The following is a 23,424-nucleotide window of genomic DNA, read 5'->3' on the forward strand; positions in this document are numbered from 1 at the left end:
TTCTCAGCTTTCCCTTTAGAAAAATTGAGATGCAAAAAGTCAGTAGGAAAAGGTAAAAATGGGCTTCAAAACCTGACTTTTTATTTTAAGACAAGGCTGGCTGCCCCTCTCTTGGCAGAGTGACGCATTGGCTTAGCCTGTCCCTGTCAGAGGTTCCTGTTGTCTTTGCAGGAAGCCGTTTCACTTACCAGGTTGCTATTCCAGCATATGTGGAAGAGACCGTCAGGTTAGATTTGAGGAATGGTTAGTATTGGTTCTATCTGACAAGTGCAGGCACCTGCCCAGGGAAAGCAGCTTTTTTTTTTTTAAAGAGCTCCATGGCTGTTGAACACAAATGGGGACGAGTTTGTTATACAAGACACCTGTGGCCAGTAAATCTGAACAGCTTCCTGGAGGGAAAATACTCTTTTAAGATAACTTATTATAGGCAGTGAATGAATCCTATGTAAAAGAGATGACTGCAGGGTAAGTGCAAAGTAAAACCTTCTTGCTCTAGTGTCTTAGAAGAATACTGTAATGCAAGCAGCTTTTACTTTGTTGTTATTATTGAATTGGGGCAAAAAATCTGGGATGCTGGAATTATTGCATGTTTGCCTTCTCTCTGTTCCCCTCCTGACAGCCAGCACCGTCCAGGCTCCATTCTCTATCACATGCCCTTGCTCGAGCATTTCCATCCCATAGTTTTCTTCTTTGTCTTTCTGCCTCTTTTTCTCAAACTCCTTCCTAGTCCTGCCCTCCCCTTTTTTCTTCTCTCCTGGAAGTAATTTTTTTGAAAATTTGATTGTTCCTCCGTGAGTTTTCCTTATGCAGTGTCTTTTTCTTCTTTAGCCAGTTTCCCCTCAACTCCTGTGCAATTCACAAGAGCAGACTCCCTTCATATGCTTTCCTCCCATATGCCCTGCTTCAAATTTACAGAGAGATACATGCGTACACTCCTTTGTGGAATGAATGAGGAGGTACCTTATACCTGATACAGATTTGGAGTTTCAGAGGTGATGAATTTTTACTTGTCAGACAACCGTTCGTAATTCTGTGTTGACTTATTTATACCATTGTGAAAATTGATTTTTTAAAAAAATAAGCCCGACATGCTTCTTCTCTGCCAAATGAATACACTATTATCAAGATACAGCAGTGATTTATTTCTGACTCACTGGACCTTTTTTTATATGAAAAAAGTTCATATAAAACAGTATTCATATTTGGGCAGTCTGAGTTTTTGGTAACTCGGTGCTGTACTAGAAAAGCACTAAGGGAAACAATACAAAAGTATAAAAACACAAATTTAAACTTATATAGTTTAGCCTGAGTATGTTTCACTAGAAGAGCAAATATTGCTTTAGATTTCTCACATAGAAAATACTTAGGGTTAAGGTTTAGCTGCTTCCAGGGGGTAAAAAAGGCCCATGACTTTTTGTCTACTGGAGTATACTCAGGACATTTTGTAAGTGAAACTTACATCTAAATCCCTTTCAGTCACTGTTATGGTGTCTTTGAGGATTGGTGCCCCAGTGGGTTGTCTTGTAGGTAGATTATCTGCATATCACCTTTAACCTTCAATGTTTTTAGTAACAGGTGAATTGTGGAGCCAAGTAAGGACTTTGTTTTTTCAGTTTACTCACCTCCTGACTACATTTTCTGGAAATGTTAAATGATAATTCTCTAAAAAGACTAGATACAACTAGCATCCCTCTAGCCTTCCATCCACCTTACAGCTGGACATATGCTTGGAGCTCACCTTGTGTGTTGGTTCCCTGCTGACTGAACCCAGAGAGTGATTAGTGTGCCTCTCGGGAGTGAACCTGCTTAGTTGCTGGGGCCTTCAGTTCTGCTGCACATTTTACTGACCTCGATTGAAAACAGTAGGAGCTGATTTAAGAGAAGTGCTGGCATCAAAAAGAGTTTTCCATTATCATGTTAGGGAGATAATTTTTTTTTTTTTTTGCGGTACGCGGGCCTCTCACCGTTGTGGCCTCTCCCGTTGCGGAGCACAGGCTCGGACGCACAGGCCCAGCGGCCACGGCTCACAGGCCCAGCCGTAACGCAGCATGTGGGATCCTCCTGGACCGGGGCACGAACCCGTGTCCCCTGCATCGGCAGGCGGCCTCCCAACCACTGCGCCACCAGGGAAGCCCAGGGAGATAATTTTATAAGCAAGTGTAGGCACTCTTCCTTTAAGTTACTGGTATAAAAGATACTTGAGGTTTTGTGGGAACCATTTTTAGTGGCTGTGATGTATCCAAACTCTTTTTAACACTTTAGAATTAAGAGCTAGTCTAATGTTCCAAAATCAGTTAAATGGTCAAAACATTGGTGGCATATGAAGCTTTACAAGAGGACAGGAATGTTGGAAAAGGAATGTGACTTTTAAAAATGATATGTGAAACACACGTGTTGTCTCTTACAGGGGTCATCTGGGTCAGTAACAAGCTACCTTAGGAAGAAAATACAATAGGACTGAATAAGGAAGGAAATTGAAAATAATTGTTACTCTCTTTTGGGTTTAATGCTGCTCTGCTGAGATCAGGCAAAATTTAAGTGGGTTTAGAAACCATAAATCCTCATCCTCAGTGAGATGAAGGCAGTGAAAAAGGAGCTTTGACCAGACAGTCAACTTACTTTGACATTAAAGCCATCTTTTTGGAGGTGGTATTGTATCAGGTAATCTGTTATTTACTAGGCATTGCAGAGCACCCTTCCAGATTCTGAGGTGATGTAGGGGAATGAGGGCTCTAAGTGCACTCGGTTGGGAAGACAACATTCAGCTGAATGAATCAGTGTGTGCAACAGGTCCACCAGGAACTTCACTCATAAGATGGATTCCAGAAGCATCTTGTTTCCACTCTCCCCCAGCCCTCTTCCTCTCATCTAGTCAGTGGCTGTGAGTAATACCCAGCTGGAGAGAACAGTCATTGTTTAAGCGGCTGTCTTTTGCCCTGAGGGTTTGGGGGTATGTTGATATTTGTCGGTTACTATGACTTCTTTTTTTTCCCCCCTCAATTGCATCAAACCCTTAAAACATGGTGGTAAGTGAGCGATATGCATGCTTTTGGAGTTTGTTTAATCTCCGCTTCAGTCTATACGATGCACAGTTCATAATGTTAACACTTTTCTTCAAGTTTACTTCATTCACTTTCACAACTAATTTGGATTTCAGTTTGCTGTTTAATCCTCATTTACTTTCATTTTCTTACCCTTTATCTGTAGTTCTGTTCTTTCCCTCTCTCCTGATTTCCTTGTTAGAGGTCAAGTTGTTGTTTTTGTTTGACCTGTAAAGGGAGAGTGGTGCTGCAGATAGTGATTCAGTCCAGGAAAGTGGGAGCCTTGAGGCTCTTTTCTTTGTTCCTTATAAATGTGGAAGTGGATTTGGGGAGAGAGATTGAAGGGGCTCCTGAGACGTAGGCACAAGTGTGAACAGCAACTGCTCCCACTTGCAGGCATGGCAGCTACACCAGAGCCACTGTTGCTAAAACCCCTCATGCAGCCCTTTGCACGTTATCGCCTTGTTGGGCTGGAAAATGACGTTATTAGTCAGACACCAGGGCGTACATATATCCCAATTACTGAAGAAAGAAAAGCTCATGGTGTGAAGTGCTTGGGTTAGTGCTGAAGTGTCACGCTTTGAAAAGATTAGCTTGGCTATCGCGATTCCCTCTCCCCTTTTTTTCTCTTAAAATTGGGAGTAGATTGGTGATATTCTTGAATCAGCTACCTTGCTTTAGAATTCTGTGTTTTTGGGTGCACAGCCAGAGCACTAAAAATATTCTAAGTTTGCTCCTGTGTCCTTTCCTGTAAGTCCCAGAAGTGCTTAGTTCCTAGCATGTAGCTGAGCTGGCTTGGCCAGGATGCTGAGAGCGTTAGAGTGTTGTGGTGAGGGAGGATCTAGGCTGGGCTCGTGGGTCTCAGTGCCTGGTACGTCTTTGTATATCTTCACTGTATACACAGCACACAGATGTCTTGGGTGTCTGAGTCTTAAGTTTGTTTTCTGTACTGTTCGATAGTGTACTATTGTTAGTAGTAGAATCCTGTGGACACTGGTGTGTTGCTAGCCTATTGTTCTGGCTAAGTCACTGGTTTGTGGTTAGTTTTGTTTCTGTTTTGTTTTTTTTTCTTTTTTTTGAAATCTTTTTTTGCTCCAGTCACTGTGTGTGCTGGCGGTGGCTTTGCCTCTCCGTTGCCTCAAAGGAACAGGTGGAGCAATGTCTCCCTCTGACAGACATTACTCCTGACGTGTGCTCCTGCAGATGCCTACACTGAGACTGTAATCTCCATAACTGCTTCATGTGCACCAAGCCCCCTTGTGGAATCCTGCTGAGAGTTTTTCTAGAAGCCTTCAGTTCTAAATCATTTAGTCTACCTGACGTTTGTAAAATAAAAAGAAACTAAGAACACTTAACTTGCTTTTCCCCACCTTTGTGGGCCTTAAAAAAAAATCTGTGTGTGTGTGTGTGTACAGACACACACACACACACATACACACACACATATATCCCTGGTTAAAGGGGACCAAGTTGCCCTTAGTTGAAACAGGAAGGAAAAACTTACAAATCAGAATCAGAAAATACCAATTTAAGAAGGCACCTAAACTCAGATAATGTAAGCTTTTCGATTAAAAAGAAAAAAGATAACTCACGGCTCATCTGGGTTTGGGTTCTGGTTTTGGCCAGGGCACAAGAGTGAGCCAGTTTTTTTATCTGAAGTCTTTTCTAGAGGGATGTCAGCACCATTCCTCTTTCCCTGGTCTGTCACAGAACATCCTCTGGTCTACCTACACTTGTTGCTGGCATAGCCTAGCCTGTCTGACCCAGTATTAGGTTGAACCATTGTGGCTTCCTCTATCTCATTCTCCAGACTAAAGACTCTCCTAAAGATAACAAGATAACAAGCAAGAACAGTGTCCTTTGGGGAAGTGAGGATGTGTGTAAACACATAGATACACATCCATCTGCATTGCAGGATTGAGCCAAAACTATACATGCATTCACCACAAGAAAACAAACAGCAGGATTTTACAACTGAAATGTTGGTTTGTCTTCTCATCTACTTAAGAGTGAACCACTGGAACTTGGGGACAAGATGAGTATAATGATATTGCAGCCTATCTGTCCGCTACAGTTGCAGTTTTTCATGACAAGCATTCAAAGTGTTAACTAAAATCATTGAAACAACATACCTGCCATTAAAAACCTGAATCTAGAAATAATAACTCCATGAGTGTTTTGCACCTCCAGATGGAATGGCCTTGAATAAATGCTATGAATAGCCATGTTTGCCACTTGCTGTTTGCTGTTCTGTTAATCCTTATGCAGAGTCTCACAATTTTCTCCCTTCTTCTTCTCTCAATGGATTATTAAAAACTGAACACCTGTGTAGACGATGAACCAGCTGGGCCAATGTAAGTAGTTTATTCAACATTGATTCACTAGTTTCTGGTTGGGTTATTATGTATTTGCCGTTTAATCAAAGGGCTAGCTAAGATTGTAGGGGAAGACAGTGGAAACAGTGTTGCAGTGTAGACTTCTTAGCAAGACATGGAGTTGACTGAGAGTTGGCTGATTGCCATTTGATTCCCAGGACAGGCCGTACAGTTTTTTTAGTAGCAATACAAAGTGGAATACCATGCAAAAAAAATGTTTAAAATTTTGCACACCCCATATGTTTAAATTGACAATGTGGGGTAAATCATCAGTATATCTGAGACTTCAGGTTTTGTTAAAGTTAATTTCAAGCTCAACTATAGCATGGATGAACTGCCTGGCTCCATTAAATTGCGTGTATCCAAGAGACAAAATTGCAAATTTTGAATCAATCCAAGATTAGCAGAATCTCCTAGAGTTGGGGACTAAGTCAGAGGCAGGCAAACAGTGCCCAAATTATTAAGTGCCAGAGGGCACAGCACTGCCTGTATATAATTATCTTTTATCATTTGAGAAGAGACAGTGGTGTTGAGTAGAGAAAAAACTACTATTTCACCTTTATAGTAATTATAGTTTACAAGTCAAAGGGAAAGTTACTGGTATATTGTCTGCCTTGGGAGTCAAAAGGATCTATTAATTTAAGGTATGTAGGCACTTTACACAGGAATATTAATTGTGTATTAATATTGTGCAGTAAAACTTACTATACCAGGGATGGCAGTAAGTGGAAGACTCCCTGTATTTCCGTGTGTTATACTTTCAAAAGTTGCTACTGACCTTGAGTTTAACTCTTGTAAATGCAATTTTTCCTCCAAAGGAAAACCAACTCTACCAACAATCACAAAGATAAAAACTTGCGCCAGAGAAACACAAATTAAGTACTACTTGTAAGTATGGCCTTCTTTAGAAATTTTAGAAAATTATATTCAAATGAATGTGCCTCTGTTGACCTTATTAAAAATTCTTCAGTAGTTGGTGTTATGTTGCAAGATCTTTTAGTTGATTTCAAGAGCAGCCCATACTGGTGGAACAAGTTGTCGTCCAGTGTAGCAGCTGGAAAGGAAGATTTTCAGCTGAGCTCTTTCAGTTATTTACATAAATGCTTTTCAGAGTATGTATGGTGTTTCAAAACATCACTTTACCACTTTAATTACATCTTTAAAAAGAGGTAAAAGTGAAATTGTCACCTTCTTAGGTAGATTATTCTGAGGCCAGTTGGTCCCACTTTGCTTCTGAGGGCAAGGCAAGAATGGTGGCCGGGGACAGCTGGGCTGGAGTACCTTCTGGTTAGGCACGTGGAGATCTGAATTCCTCACCGTATCCCTGAGCATGCTGTTTGAACCAAAGCTTTGTTTTATAGGCACTTGGTGTAGTCTTAAGTAACAGTGCATATTCTCTTTTAAGTGCATATTCTCTTTTAATTTCTAAATACTTCTTCCTTCACAGATCCTTAGGTTCCTGAAACTGGTGGCAACATGACCTGCTAAATTTTCTGCTTGTACCTCTTTGGTTCTTTCCCTTTCAAGTGAGCAGCACCATGATGACTGTCTAAAGCATGCCTTATTTAGCCTCTCCTGTAAGGGTGACCTAGCCAGGTACATTTTAAACAATGCTTCAGTGTAGAAGGTGTAAACTATTTTGGGCTTGATGTGCTGTGAATGTTGCTTTTTTTTTCCCCCCTTTGGTAGAATATTTAAATAGAAGTAAAAAGGTCCTCTGAGGATCAGATCATGCATGCACCGTTTTTTACTTAATGCAGCTGTTAAATTGGCAAAGCTCTAAAATGCACTGCTGCCATCTAGTGACACATTTTTGTAAAGTACAGCAAAACCTACAGATATATACAGTATATAAATATATATATATATTTATATTTTTGGGGGTGGGAGAAATCCAAAATAAAATAAATGCTTGTTTCATTTTTAAGCTGCTGATACTCATTCCTTACTGTATGTTGTCAGATGAGGAAACTGTTCAGTTCTGGTACATAAAGATGAGTAATATAAACTGAAATCTATAATTTTAAGGGCTTAACCTATGACTTTGATGAGAAGCTGGAGCAGTCCACTGAATGGATGTAATGAACTGCAGTATATATGTATGATTGCTTTTTAAGTGATTATTTTTTCTTTTGTTAAATCATGTAAATTCTTAAATCCTTTTGCACTGATGTGTTGAACCTGATTGTACATTCAATTAAGGCAAACTTTTATAATTTACCTTTTGTTTTCAGTGATCTTGAAATGTTACAGCATGGTATTCTATGCAACTAGTTATACTTTGAGGTTGACACTGTATTTTTTCATTGAGTGTAGATTTTCACACCCGGCAGGGTTCTCACACGGTGCGTAATGGTAGATGCATGTACTTGTGTTTTGTGTAATTGTTGAAGTGCAATGATGTATAAAAAAGTGGATTCACCTGTTTTTAAAAATAAAACTGATAAAAGGTGTTGGAATAATACTCTTTATTCTAGTATCTTCTCTAGTCTTAGGAGGAAGCATTTTTTCCATTGCACTGAAGTTCCTCAGTTCTGTATGTATAGAATGTTAGTTGCTCAGCTCTGTCAGCTTTTTTAGTTCCTTTTCCACCTCTTCCACAAATGCTGGGAAATTCTGATCCATGAGGCACAAGCGTAGAAAGGGGCCTAACTCTTCCGTGTTCCATGCAGATTGTTCATAGACCACGGGCAGCTCCTCTGATGCCAGGAGAGACTGTGGGGATTCCAGAAGAGTAGTTTATTAGAGATTACAGGAGAAAGCAACAGCCTGAATAATAGAACACAAAAACTTTGCCTTAAGGAAAGATTTGGGAAATAGACACCAAAAATTAGTGTTAATTAGCTTTGCAGAGTTCTTTACATAATGTTTCTAAATATACAAAGTGAGATAAACTTGTATCCTTAGGTATTTCAAGTATATTAATGAAACGATTTGCAAAGTTAAGATCCTGCTTCAATGAAGAGTATGGTGCTGATAAGTTTGTGGACTGATAAAGCCTATTGATGAATGGACGCCACTAACTTAGTTCATCCTTCCCACCTTATAGGTGGAAGAATGGGTGTGAGCAGTTCATCATATGGAAACTGGGTTCTGAATGTAATACAGAGAGGTCACAAACTGACCATCCCAAGGACACAATTATCTCCCTTTTTCTGGTCCTATCCATGAAGCTTGACAAGTAGAGGCATGTATCCATCACCACAATCAAGACAGAACATTCCCACCACCCCCAGGAAGTCCCTCATGCTACCTACTCTTGTCAGACCCTCAACCCTTGGCAACCATGATCTGTTTTCCATACCTTATAGTTTTGCCTTTTCCAGAACGTCATATAATGTGTGTTTTTCACATGCTATTTGCCATTTGTATGCCTTCTTTGGTAACTTGTATTTTAACACCATTTGACTAAGCTGCCAATATTTAAATATTAGGAGAGTTCAAATAAAAGTGACTGAGCTTGGCTATTTGGAAGATAAGGCGACACTGGATCCACAGTCCCACATGACGAAGATGGCTCCAGCTCTGTACGTGGTTCAATTACGTCTGGGCCTTTGACTCAGCCTTCTTATTCTCTCCTGATGTTAATTCTACTTAGGTAGGTGGTTTTCTACCCTTTCCATGGCATGGTTTGGTATATATGTATACAACTGACATTTCTCTAGGAACTATCTATAATAGAAATTGACTTTTCTAAATTCAAACCAGACTGTATCTAAAAGGTAGAAAGAAGAAAATGAAAGTAAAATGGAGCCCTGTTCTCCAGTGAGAGCCACTGTTAACATGTTAGTGTATCTCCTTCCAAACTTACTTACGTTGTGTGTTTTTACTACAAAAATCATGCATGCTATTTTGTAGCCTTTTAAAACACAATGTACTATGAATATCTTTCCTTGTCAACAGATATAGACATCACTTTTAATGACTACATTTTTATCCCGCCTATCGTTATAGCACTCTTTAACCACTCAGTATCCTATTAGTGAATAATTACGTTTCCAGTTTTACTATAAAAAACACTGAAAAACATCCTTGTATGTATATTTGTGTAGATGAAATGGTATTACAGGTAATAAGATATAAAGTGAAATTTTATCTATATTGCTGAGTTGCTTTCAAAGAGTTTTACCAAACTTATATTCAAAGAACAACTTGTCTAGAAGGTTAGAGCAAACAAGTAACATATCTGAGCTCCCAACCTGGTGCTTTTTCTTCTTTATACATGGTTCTTCTATATGATGTAAATAAACTGGGCTGAGGTACACCTTTTATAGCAACTGATACTTCCTGAATAACGACATCACACACTGCCTTGCTCATGAATTTTTTCTGTGGCTCAGCCACTGTAACCCCAGTGCAGGTATGAGGCTACAAACTGGGCACTATAACGTCTGCCCTGTGATTGTCCATTTATTTTGAGTGAGTGGTGAGCCAGATGGAGAAAACACCTGTATTTTCTTTCTTATACCACTGTTAGCACAGTTTAATAGATAAAGAGGAAATTCATCCTTGAATATTGAATTCCATGCAGAACTCTGTGGAAAGCATAGGCTGAGAGCCTGCTGTCAAGCACAGCAGGGAATGCAGTGAGGAGGAGACCACCTTCAGGAGCTCCAGCAGACCAGGCCTCAGGAACCCTGAGCCTGAATGAATAGTTCTGCAGGAGTCTGTGGTAACAGCAGACTGCAAGGGGAGAGGGCATGTCCGAAAGCAGTTCTGTGGTAACAAGAGTTGAATCCTCCCGGGTCTCCACACATCCTTAGCTGAGATCCTCACACTGAATATCTGCCCCTACAGAAACTATCTTGATATGACTCCGAATTCATATTGATCTTAGAAGTTTCCAAATTTCGTTTCCAAAATTAAATTGAAATTCTTACCTGTATTCCTCTTTCTGGGATAGGTGGTGAATAAATTCTTTATCTCACACATTTAAAGGCTAACACTATAGACCACTCTTCATCTTTTATTTCCTCAGGAGAATAGTTCTTCAGTATGTGTCATCGTGTTTAATCTTACAAGGGTAGGTGGAGATGGCCTGTCTCTGTCTTTACCATCTTCTATAGCAACATTTTAAGTTACTGTTCTAGAACAATGGATTGAACAGAGGGATACAAATTCTTCAGGATCACTGTTTTTCCTGACATGAAAACTGAACATGGAAATAGGCCCTACCTGAGCTAACCAGGCCACTGAGGTCCTTCCTCTTGGAGTGCCTGTGCCAGCTGGTACCCACTGTTGCTGCTCCAGGTTCTGGTGTGACTGCTTTCATGTTAAAAGAAGGAAAATACCAGTAAAAGTGGTAAGATCATTGTTGGTGTAGTCTGTCCTGGTTTAAGCTTGGCTGTTACTTGATTTACCACAGTAGAGGTACAGACAGAGTTTAAATCTGAGGCACCTGCCCTTATGTTCCTTATGTCTGTTCCTTATGTCTCATAGGCTGGCAGTGCTTCTTCTTGTCTGACACCGTGGTGTACTTCTGTCTTCAGAGGCCCAGCCCAGGACCATGTGCTGGTACTGGAGGGCAGTGGACATTGCCCAGCTTCTGATAATCATGATTTGTCACCTTCTAAAAATTATTACTCAAGTAATACATGTTCACTGCGAAAAAGGGAAAAAACCCTATAGTTGCAAGATAATCTTACATTTTTAATAAAAGTTTTAAAAAATCTCATTTTAGACATTCTGAGGGAATGAGTTCTTCTGTTAGTAAAATTCCTAGATATCTTCATTCAACAATGTTTTGTGCCTACTGTGTACTAGACACTGGGGTGATAAAGGGAAGGGAGCCACAAAGAACAAGGTAGAGGTCCAGCCCTCAAGAACCTACAGCTCAGTAAGAACTTAGCAAGTCAGGAAGTGCTGGAATGGAGGTAAATATAAGACTTAAGGCTTAGAGTGGAGGGGAGTACAGGAGGGGTGTGTGCACTAAGCATGAAGGGTAGGAATGCTTTAGAGTCCAAGCTGCTTCAAAGGAACCTGCTATAGGAGGGTTTGTTCTCTAGCAGAACACACGGGATGTTTTCTAGGCAAACAGTGAATAAGGTACAGAAGGAGGCCTGGAGGCATAAGAGGCTCGGAGGGCTGCTTCTACCTAAAAGCACAAACTTTTCCAAGAGCCCCATCACTCCTCCTTCCTAGCCACATGTCTGCAGGCCTCGTTATGTTTTGGATATATGTGGTGCTTGTAGTGCTAATCTCCAGACAGTTGTGAGCTAGTGGTATCACTCAGGGAGAATCCAAGACCCTTCCCTGGAAGGTGTCTCTGTCAGCAGCATGTTCTGACTGCCAGAAGTAAATGTTCTACATGGAAGCTGACTGTTGCAGTTAGTGCATATTAGCAGAAATGCATATCTGGAAGCATCAAAAATGGGGTGGCAGGACAGAGAGGAAGGAAAGACCAAAGAGAAAAGAAAACTAGTCAAGAATACTAAAATAAAAATGAGCAAAAAGGTAAGGGACTTTAATGAGTCTAGAATCCTTAGGCAAGCCCCATTTCTCTATTTAGTTTCCTTATCTGGAAAAGTCAGACTCTAGTGTTTCTTCCAGCTCTGATATTTGATGTTTTCCTAGGAGACACATCAGTTCAGTTCACACTGTGTTCTTCAAACAACTGGGAAAGACATCAACCAAAATTCATATGCCATCCACACTGACCTAGCCAAGTGCGATGGAAGCAGCTGAGGCTACTGGGGTGGCCCTAAGGATTGGACAGTCCTCTGCCCAAGTGCAGAGAGATGGAAGGTTCTGTGCACACAGGAATGAGCCCCTGGCCGCTTTCTGCTGGACTTCCTGTGCTAACGGAGGAAAGAGTTCACCTAGGAACTGCCTCCCTCTCTGAGTACGCTGGGTTGCCTTAGAAGCCCTCAGGTTGAGAAATACCTGGTTAGGCCACAATTAGTAAAATTACAAGGCTGAGGAAAAGTAAAAAAATAAGAGCCAGGAAGTAACTCAAGAACTTGAAATAGAAAGACATGGAATTATCTCTATTTGCAAAGAAGAGAATAACTGTTTTAGACAAAAGAAAATATATAGGCCAGAGCTTGCACCTCTTGAATTGGATTCTGAAAAAGGGAGCATGATAGCAAATGTGCACAGTAGCAGCTAAGGGCAAGCCTTAGGAGCCTTTGGCATTAGGAAGACTAGAATGTTCTAGGTAGTGCTTCACAATGCCTGCATGCTGGTGCATTAACCCAGTAGCTTTATCTTGTCTCCTGCTCTGCAGCATCAGACACTCTGCCTTATCATGGCCCTATTGACTCATGAGTTCTTACCCTCAGTAATAACTGACTAGGATGCTCATTTGTTCATTTGCAAGGGAAGGCAGATCTGAAACGGTAACAGCACTGGCAGTAATAGTGATAATGGATCATGTTATTTAGGTATTTGCCAGATGTCCTAGCTGCTTATAGACGATTTCAGTCTCACCATTTTACAGATGAGTGACTTGCATGAGATCATGTAGCTACTAATAGGGCTAGGATTCAAACCTAGATCCATTTTGATTCCAAAGCCTGTGGTCTTTGCACAACACTGTGCCATCTCATCTACTCAGAACACCAAACTACAGATCAGAGGAAGACTTGAATACGGAATCAAGAAAAGACATGAAGGTTTTGTCATAAGCAAGAAAGTACCTTATAATAAGCCATTCCATCCCATGTGTAGAGAGGGGATTCTTAAAGAATACAGCAGCAGCTGATGAGGCAAAAATGTTTTCAACTAGATCCAGGGTTTGTTTAAAAAAAAAAAAAAAAGCTTTAGTGTTAAGACATGTTCACAACAAGTCATGCAGCAACAAATGGAGAATTCTAAAACATCATCAAAATGTGATATGGCAGGGCTTCCCTGGTGGCGCAGTGGTTGAGAGTCCGCCTGCCGATGCAGGGGACACGGGTTCGTGCCCCGGTCCGGGAAGATCCCACATGCCGCGAAGCAGCTGGGCCCGTGAGCCAGGGCCACTGAGCCTTCGCGTCCGGAGCCTGTGCTCCGCAAGGGGAGAGGCCACAACAGTGAGAGGCCCGCGTACCGCAAAAAAAGAAAAAAACTTGATATGGCAAATTAAACATAGTCAAGAAGAAATCATACAGTACTTGTTTAAAGAAAAACACTTTATGATAATGTAAATCTATGTTCACGAACCCAGATAAACTATGAAAAGAAAGTTGGTGTAAAGGTGAAATGTCTTGGCCCAGTGAGTTTAAGGGGAACTTCCAGGATGAAGTGATGGAAAGCCAGGTTTGGAAAATCATTACTCAAAATACAAAATAAGAAAACCCAGCTTGAAACTAGAATTTCATCCCAGGAGCAGAGGTAACTTATGCTAGCAGCATGTGGGACTATGCCAAAGAAATGCTAGAATATGTACCTCGAGGAGAAATTCTGTAATAAAGATTCCCAAACTTCTATCACAAGACTCCTTTACACTCTTACAAACAGCTTTTGTTTTGAGTTACATGTGATATTTATCTGTTAGAAATTAAAACAAAAAATTTAAAAATTCATTTAAATCTTATAAAACCATTATATGTTATATTAAAAACATTTTAATGAAAACTATATTTCCTAACACAAAAATATAATGACTTTTGCAAATCTCTTTAATATCTAGCTGGACTCTCCTCCTATCCACTTCTGCACTCAATCTGCTGACACACGTTGTTCTGGTTGAAGTATATGAAGAAAATCTGGCTTCACACAGATATATAGATGGAAAGTTTTTTTTAAAAATGGGTTTTTCAGTTAATTGTGGATATTCCTTGATATGACACCAAAACTCAACAAGTGGTAGTTTCTTAAAGGTTATTTTCAAGGTAGAATCTGAAATCACAGCAAGGAATTTTTTATATTCTGTTATACTAAAATCCTTTGGTCTAAGCAATCTCTGTACTGTTTTTCATAGCAGTTGTACCAATTTACATTCCCACCAAGAGTGCACCCAGTGGTTCTCTTTACTCCACATCTTGTCTTTTTGATAATAGCCATTCTGACAGGTGTGAGGATATCTCATTGTGGGTTTTTTTTGTTTTATTTTTATTCAAACATGAATAAGTACAAAATAATATAAAATACATGAAGGCATAATGGTACTTTGATCACCTGAGTATCCACTATTGATTTTAAGATAATAAAAAACAGCATTAACTTTGAAGTCATGTTTTTTCAAACTTTTTATTTTATATTGGAGAAGTGATATCATATATTTGTCCTTCTCTGACTTCACTCAGTATGACAATTTCTGGTCCATGTTGCTGCAAAATGGCATTATTTCATTCTTTTTAATGGCTGAGTAATAGTTCATTGTATATATGTACCACATCTTCTTTATTCATTCCCCTGTAGATGGACATTTAGGTTGCTTCCATGTCTTGGCTATTGTAAACAGTGCTACAATGAACACTGGGGTGCATGTATCCTTTAGGACTATGTTTTTCTCCAGATATAATTGGAGGATCATATGGTAGCTCTATTTTTAGTTTTTTAAGGAACCTCCATACGGTTCTCCATAGTGGCTGTATCAATTTACATTCCCACCAACAGTGCAAGAGGGTTCCCTTTTCTCCACACCCTCTCCAGCATTTATTGTTTGTAGATTCTCTGATGATGCTCATTCTAACTGGTGTGAGGTGATACCTCATCGTAGTTTTGATTTGCATTTCTCTAATAGTTGAGCAGCTTTTCATGTGCTTCTTGGCCATCTGTATACCTTCTTTGGACAAATGTCTATTTAGGTCTTCTGCCCATTTTTGGATTGGGTTGTTTTTTTACTATTGAGCTTCATGAGCTGTCTATATATATTGGAGATTAATCCTTTGTCCGTTGATTCATTTGCAAATATTTTCTCCCATTCTGAGGGTTTCCTTTCCTGTGCAAAAGCTTTGAAGTTTCATTAGGTCCCACTTGTTTATTTTTGTTTTTATTTCCATTACTCTAGGAGGTGGATCAAAAAAGATCTTGCTGTGACTTATGTCAAAGAATGTTCTTCCTATGTTTTCCTCTAAGAGTTTTATAGTGTCCAGTCTTACATTTAGGTCTCTAATCCATTTTGAGTTTATTTTTGTGTATGGTGTTAGGGAATGTTCTAATTTCATTCTTTTACCTGTAGCTCTCCAGTTTTCTCAGCACCACTTATTGAAGAGACTGTCTTTTCTCCATTGTTTATCTTTGCCTCCTTTGTCATAGATTAGTTGACCGTAGGTGCGTGGGTTTACCTCTGGGCTTTCTATCTTGTTCCAGTGATCTGTGTTTCTGTTTTTGTGCCAGTACCATATTGTCTTGATTACTGTAGCTTTGTAGTACAGTCTGAAGTCAGGGAGTCTGATTCCTCCAGCTCTGTTTTTTTCCTTCAAGACTGCTTTGGCTATTCGGGGTCTTTTGTGTTTCCATACAAATTTTAAGATGATTTGTTCTAGTTCCGTAAAACATGCCATTGGTAATCTGATAGGGATTGCATTGAATCTGTAGATTGCTTTGGGTAGTATAGTCATTTTCACATCGACTCTTCCAATCCAAGAACATGGTATATCTCTGCATCTGTTGGTATCATCTTTAATTTCTTTCATCAGTGTCTTATGGTTTTCTGCATACAGGTCTTTTGTCTCCTTAGGTAGGTTTATCCCTAGGTATTTTATTCTTTTTGTTGCAAAGGTAAATGGGAGTGTTCCCATAATTTCTCTTTCAGATTTTTCCTCATTAGTGTATAGGAATGCAAGAGATTTCTGTGCATTAATTTTGTATCCTGCAACTTTACCAAATTCATTGATTAGCTCAAGTAGTTTTCTGGTGGCATTTTTAGGCTTCTCTATGTATAGTATCATGTCATCTGCAAACAGTGACTGTTTTACTTCTTCTTTTCCAATTTGTATTCCTTTTACTTATTTTTCTCCTCTGATTGCCGTGGCTCGGACTTCCAAAACTATGTTGAATAATAGCGCTGAGAGTGGACATCCCTGTCTCGTTCCTGATCTTAGAGGAAATGCTTTCTATTTTTCACCATTGAGAATGATGTTTGCTGTGGGTTTGTTGTATATGGCCTTTATTATGTTGAGGTACCTTCCCTGTATGTCCACTTTCTGGAGAGTTTTTTTTATCATAAATGGGTGTTGAATTTTGTCAAAAGCTTTTTCTGCATCTATTGAGATGATCATATGGTTTTTATTCTTCAATTTGTTAATATGGTTTATCACATTGATTGATTTGCCTATACTGAAGAACCCTTGTATCCCTGGGATAAATCCCACTTGATCATGGTGTATGATCCTTTTAATGTGTTGTTGGATTCTGTTTGCTAGTATTTTGTTGAGGGTTTTTGCATCTCTATTCATCAGTGATATTGGTCTGTAATTTTCTTTTTTTGTAGTATCTTTGTCTGGTTTTGGTATCAGGGTGATGGTGGCCTCATAGAATGAGTTTGGGAGTGTTCCTTCCTCTGCAGTTTTTTGGAAGAGTTTGAGAAGGATGGGTGTCAGCTCTTTTCTAAATGATAGAATTCACCTGTGAAGCCATCTGGTCCTGGACTTTTGTTTGTTGGAAGATTTTTAATCACAGTTTCAATTTCATTACTTGTGATTGGTCTGTTCATATTTTGTTTCTTCCTGGTTCAGTCTTGGAATGTTATACCTTTCTAAGAATTTGTCCATTTCTTCCAGGTTGTCCATTTTGTTGGCATAGAGTTGCTTGTAGTAGTCTCTTAGGATGCTTTGTATTTCTGTGGTGTCTGTTGTAACTTCTCCTTTTTCGTTTCTAATTTTATTGATTTGAGTCCTCTCCCTCTTTTTCTTGATGAGTCTGGCTAGTGGTTTATCAATTTTGTTTATCTTCTCAAAGAACCAGCTTTTAGTTTTATTGATCTTTGCTATTGTTTTGTTTTTATTTCATTTATTTCTGCTCTGATCTTTATGATTTCTTTCCTTCTGCTAACTTTGGGTTTTGTTTGTTCTTCTTTCTCTAGTTCCTTTAGGTGTAAGGTGAGATTATTTGAGATTTTTCTTGTTTCCTGAGGTAGGACTGTATGGCTATAAACTTCCCTCTTAGAACTGGTTTTGCTGCATCCCATAGGTTTTGGATTGTCGTGTTTTCATTGTCATATGTCTCTAGGTATTTTTTGAGGAGATGGGGAAGGAGAACGAGTGAAATAGGTGAGGGAGATTAAGGGGTACAAAAGTAAATAAATAGAATCCATTAGTCTGTTTTGCACTTTGAAAAACTTGTGATCTTTTTACTTTTTTTAAATTTCTTTTTGGCTGCCTTGTGTCTTTGTTGCTACGTGCAGACTTTCTCTGGTTGCAGCGAGCAGGGGCTACTCTTCATTGCAGCACGTGGGCTTCACATTGTGGTGGCTTCTCTTGATGTGGAGCACAGGCTGTAGGTGCGTGGGCTTCAGCAGTCGCAGCATGCAGGCTCAGTAGTTGCAGCCCATAGGCCGTAGAGCGTGCGGGCTTCAGTAATTACAGCACGTGGGGTCAGTAGTTGCGGTGCGTGGCTCAGAAGTTGTGGTGTACGGGCTTAGCTGCTCCGTGGCACGTGGCATTTTCCTGGGATCGAACCCACGTCCCCTGCATCGGCAGGTGTATTCTTAACCACTGCACCACCAGGGAAGGTCCCTATTTTGCACTTTGGGTCTTTCATCCATGCATAATTTTGTAGCATCATATATTCATCACTTGAAAAATACTGGTTCGCTGGACTATACAGATCTCCCAAATGTTGAAACATTTTGCATTTACTTATTTTTAAAATCACGTTCATTAGTAGTACCATCAGGAAGGTCTTCTGGGTTAGGAAGCTGTGAAGCTCAAGTGGCAGATACAAGTTTTCCAGGATTCTAATTTTCACTCGAACAGCTTATTTCATCATTATCAATAAATACTATCAGTTGTTTTCTTAAAATGACAGGCTCACTTCATTCGAGAAAATGTCACCAAACACCCAAATCTGAATAACCAGAGTTTGTCCGTTGTTCAAGTAATACGGTGTTCCATGAAGAAAGAGGTGGTTCAGCACCCAATGCATTCATACAGGTGCTTTCCAGGAGAAAGCCATCGTGTGTCAGCATACAGATGGTTTTGTTAGTTGGTTCTTACTTCAGTGACCAGTGAAAAGCCTGACTGCGTACAGTTGGATGCCACTGCCTTGATCTGTGCTAAGGTGACAGCTCACAAAAGCTCACAATGCTTTTGTCCTATTAACACAAATATCCATATAGCAAAAGGGCAGATAACATCTTAATATTATTACAGAAATACTGTGGACTTCGTGGACCCTGGAAAAGGTCTCAGGGAAGGGTCCGTGGATCATGCTTTGAGAACCACTGTTCTATAGTGACACCCATAATACACCTGGGGCTCCCAGCTAACCTAATTCCTAGTATTACAGGTAGCTACAGTGAGACTCAACCTTAAATTAAAAAAAAAAAAAAAATCACTGTGTCTTCTTTGGAAAAAAACATCTATTCAGGTCCTCTGCCCATTTTTTAATGAGATTGGGTCTTTTTTGATACTGAGTTGTATGAGTTCTTGTAATTTTGGATATTAACCCTTTATTGGATGTATCATTTGCAAATACCTTCTCCCATTCAATAGGTTGCCCTTTTGTTCTGGTGAGGATTTCCTTCACTGTGCAAAGCTTTTTTTTAGTTGGATGCAGTCCCATTTATTTATTTTTGCTTTTGTTGCCCTTGCCTGAGGTGCATGGAAAGATGCTCAACGTCACTCATCATTAGGGAAATGCAATCGAACCACAAGATATTACCTCACAACTGTCAGAATGGCTGTCATCAAAAAGACAAGAAATAATAAGTGTCAGTGAGGATGTGGAGAAAAAGAAACTCATGCACAGGTGGTGGGAATGTAAATTGGTAGCTACTATGCAAAACAGTATGGTAGTTCCTCAAAAAATTAAAAATTGAACTACCATATGATCTAGTAATTCCACTCTGCATATTTATCCGAAGCAAACAAAAACACTAATAAAAGATATATGCACCCCTGTGTTCAGTGCAGCATTATTTACAGTAGCCAAGATACAGAAGCAACCTATGTGTACATCAATAAATGACTGGGTAAGATGAGGTCTGTGTGTGTATATGTATACACACACACACACAATGGAATATATACACAAATGAGGTATATATACACACTAAAATATGTGGAATCTAAAAAACAAGGCAAACGAACAAATGAAACAAACAGACTCATCAATACAGAGAACAAATGTGGTTGCAGAGTGGGGGGTGATGGGCAAACTAAGTGAAAGGGATTAAGAGGCAAACTTCCAGCTATGAGTCACGGACCTAATGTCAGCATAGGGAATATAGTCAATAATATTTTAATAACTTTGTATGGTGACAGATGGTAACTAGACTTACTGTGATCATTTTGTAATGTATAAAACTATCATCACTATACTGTACACCTGAAACTAATACTATAAGTTAATTATACATCAATAAAGATAAGTCACTCAACATTAGATATCCTTAACCTACAAACCTGGTGGACTCAGCAAATTCCACTGTGATTTTGGCCCCCATAGAGCATTAACTTGTCAGGTTTCTCGTACAGCCACACCCTCGCCTACTTACATCATGCTGTGGTGGGATGCTCTGCACACAGCCCTTCCGTTGGCTTTCACCTGTCCACAGTGGGCTAGGACTCGGCCTGAGCTCCTGGCTGATTCCGTCAGGCACCTGGACAGTGAGGTACTGGGCCAGGTTCTGCACGCAGCTGCAGCAGTGTTCCAGCGCCTGCTCCTTTGAGCCTCCACTAAACTGCACCCGGAACATACGACTCTTGTTCTGTGTGACAAATCAGAAGATATCCTCAGTGACCCTCGTGTCCTATCACTTTACTTCTATTTACTGTGAGGTCTTCCCTTTGTTTGAAGGGCAAGAGGTATGAATAAGGGAGTAGTTGCCCTAGATTGTTGATGTGGGTATAGAAAAGCCGTTAGTTTTCTTCTCCCTTTTGGGAGCTGTTCCTCATACTAAACTCATTTCCCTCAAGGAACTGGCAGACATCAGCAAAAATGGAAAAGCCCATATCATAAAGACCAGGAAGGTCACTATACTGACTGCAGTAAAAGATCAATGTTTTGTCTTACTTTGGAACAAAGGTTTCATACCATCTAATTCCTCAGGTGGAAAATCAGTGAAGCTAATAGTCCTGGCTCAACAAAGTTTTCCAAACCTGAGTATATAAAAGAGCTAACCAGGTAGATACACATTAAACAAGCCAGAGAATTTGAAAAACAAAACGGGATAAGGGGACAGCAAATGCTGAGAGCTAATGTATCTCATATTAATAATTATCTGTAGTGCCCTTTATCCTTAAAGAGGCCAGACTTAATGTACAAATCACACAGACAAATGAATCACATGTTGCCTTTAATTTGCTGTATGAGTTACATCCCCTGGCAAGTCCACAAATATGGGAGAGATGCAATTAAAATTTTTAGAAGTGGCAACTACATCAAATTTATTTAATTGTAAGTTTAAAAATAGAACTAAATTGTAACAATAACAACAATAAACCCATTATTTTAATAGAAGTAGTTTCCTTTTTCTAGTCTGATATCCTGCCTAGTTTTAGAGGACTCAGCTTACACAAAAGCCACCCCAAATGGGTGGTATGTATTGTGTACCTTTGTTCAATTTCTTCTGTGAAGAAATTCAGATGCTAACATAGTAACAGCATTTTTCATTTATTAAATACACAAGTCACACTGCTAACTGGAAAATGTTTCTAACCACAGTTAACAAAATCCTGAAAGTTCCTATAAGTGAAAATCCTTGATTTTCCTGTTCACAGTTTACCCTATTTAAATGTTTAGATAAAGCTATCAAGCAAAGCCACATCTTTAGGATATAGAAAACTTGGCATGGCTAAGTAGTGGTAAGGTTTCATGTCTAGAAGAATAGACACCACTTCCCCTTTACTGCCTCTGTTGGGTTCTCTTCATTTTTTAATACATTTAATTTTTTTCTCCTGAGTATAAAAGTAATCCATTATCACTGCCCCCTCCAACAATGAAAAAATATGAATATTTTTCTTATGTGTATTAGTCATTTGTATTTTTTCTTTTGTGTATTGCCTATTCATTTCCTCAGCCATTTTTCTCTTGGATGAATAATCCCCAAATTATCAAGAGTCTCTGAAAGCTAACTTTCCTTAAGGAAGGGGAAAGAACTGATAAGAGAACTCTACATTCAGTTTTTGGTAATTCTATTAGTCTTCTGTGAAACTGAGCTTTCTTGTTTACAATTAATTAGTTGTTTCCAGCTCACCCTAGTTTAGCCTGTACCTGGGTACATCTATATGAAATACCTTTATATTAGTTAGCTATTTCCATGATGATTCTGTAATTATCTAACCTTTTGAGAAATAATCACATAAAAAATTATGCCTCATAGCTAGATGAAAGCTATATGTAGAAACACAATTATTAAGTATATAAGAGCAGAAATCTCAGACCACTTGTCTAGAGGTATCTATATACATATATATGTGAGTGTACATTAAGAATGAGTTCAGACAGTTAAGGGTTTCTTTGAAATGTAGTTCCAAGAAATGACAGGGAAGGTTTTATGTCTGATAGCCTAACTGATGTTTTGCTCCATGTTTGCTTCTGTAAAATTCTCGGACAGAACTTGAGCTTATCATCAGAAACCAGAAATACCACTTCAATACATGTGGACCCAAGATAAAGCCAAGGTACATCAGGAAAAATCTGAAAATGAGATATCTTCATCCCACATCCTTAGTGTCATAATAGAAAACCTGCCACATGGTTAACAAAAATGACTCCTAAGTTGAAAATCTTGATGAGATTTATTTTTATACCATAATTAAAAGTCAGAGCTCCTTGTTGTGAAATGAAAGTTTGTCAAGTATATACTAACAGCCATGAACTGTCCCAAATAAACAGTCTCCAGTGTCTATCATCTATGGAGATTAGCTCAAAATTATACACACACACACACGTTGGCCACGCCACACGACTTGTGGGATCTCAGTTCCCCTACCAGGGATTAAACCCGGGCCCTTGGCAGTGAAAGCATGGAGTCCCAACCCCTGAACCACCAGCGAATTCCCCAAATTACTATATTTTAAGTTGTTCCCACTCTGCTTCAAAACACTTAATTTCAAGTTCTTACAACTAATAGAAAACTCCTTGAGGAAACAAGTCAAGGGTAAGTGCCTGTCTCTGTACATTTATCTTCACGTACATACAAGAAATCTGGGAAGCACTGGGCCAATTAAATGCTGACTCACAAGTGTGAATGGCATCTCCATGCAGATAGCTAATGTTACAGGGTATAGCACGCAGGAAGACACAGGGCCCAGTTACCACCATGTAGGAAGACAGCCAAGGAGACATGAAAATCCTCACAAACATAGGCATGTTTTCCTGCTGGTTTTAGATTCATCACCCAGATGTATAAGAAATTTCCCATCACCACTAGGAGCCCACTGGAGCAGTTTTCCCCACCACTAGAAGTGAATTCCTCTATGTAGAAATTGGGATTGGGGGTATATGGACTTCACCAGAGAAGGGCCAAACATTTTCTTTGATCCTTTGCTTTGAAACAAAGAGGTGATACTCAAGGCTGAAGCTAGACAAAACCATGAAAAAATTCTTCAGTGAGTTACTGGAGGTAAGGACAGTGGTTTAGGGTTACTCCTTTGAACCAAAGTCTCTTCAGATATGTTAGCCAATCAGCCAAGACCATTTTGATTACAATTACTGCAAAAAAGGAAGCCCACCTTACAAGTAGGCAGATCTTATACAATCTACTTATTTTGGCCAGAGAGAAAAGAAATACAATCTTTATTGCCCCCTGAATTTAAGTTTTAAATTTCTGTCAAAGGAATGAAAGTTTTATTTCAAAATACTTCTATTTGTCAATTTAAACAAGAATATTTGTTATGTAATACTTGGTTAACTAAAAGTTATCCAAGGCAAGAAGCACTAAAGTTGTGTACCCTTTGCCAGGTAAGGCAAAAAGA

The 23,424-nt window shown here is 39.4% G+C and overlaps 2 protein-coding genes across 8 annotated transcripts in view; one reads left to right on the forward strand and one right to left on the reverse strand.

The window, feature by feature from the left end:
* NPTN (neuroplastin) overlaps positions 1-13,288 on the forward strand; it is a 61,427-nt gene extending 48,139 nt beyond the window's left edge. Inside the window, exons 6-10 of one of the 6 annotated variants that reach the window (XM_032621879.1) lie at positions 5,374-5,395; positions 6,235-6,304; positions 6,864-7,012; positions 8,851-9,014; positions 10,856-11,084. In XM_032621879.1, coding sequence (XP_032477770.1) covers positions 5,374-5,395; positions 6,235-6,295 — 83 coding nt within the window. In that variant the 3' untranslated portion in view covers positions 6,296-6,304; positions 6,864-7,012; positions 8,851-9,014; positions 10,856-11,084. Of the gene's footprint in view, positions 1-5,373; positions 5,396-6,234; positions 6,309-6,863; positions 7,881-8,850 lie in introns of those variants that run through there. The other 5 variants (XM_032621881.1, XM_032621882.1, XM_032621878.1 and 2 more) reach the window with 5 other exon arrangements.
* REC114 (REC114 meiotic recombination protein) overlaps positions 7,537-23,424 on the reverse strand; it is a 99,207-nt gene continuing 83,319 nt past the window's right edge. For both annotated transcript variants that reach the window (XM_032621883.1, XM_032621884.1), the window contains 3 exons: positions 20,001-20,213; positions 10,592-10,678; positions 7,537-8,131 (listed from right to left, as the gene is read on the reverse strand). In XM_032621883.1, coding sequence (XP_032477774.1) covers positions 7,967-8,131; positions 10,592-10,678; positions 20,001-20,213 — 465 coding nt within the window. In that variant the 3' untranslated portion in view covers positions 7,537-7,966. The remainder of the gene's footprint in view (positions 8,132-10,591; positions 10,679-20,000; positions 20,214-23,424) is intronic.

This window comes from Phocoena sinus, chromosome 2 (assembly GCF_008692025.1).
Source record: "Phocoena sinus isolate mPhoSin1 chromosome 2, mPhoSin1.pri, whole genome shotgun sequence".
NCBI classification, from domain to species: domain Eukaryota; kingdom Metazoa; phylum Chordata; class Mammalia; order Artiodactyla; family Phocoenidae; genus Phocoena; species Phocoena sinus.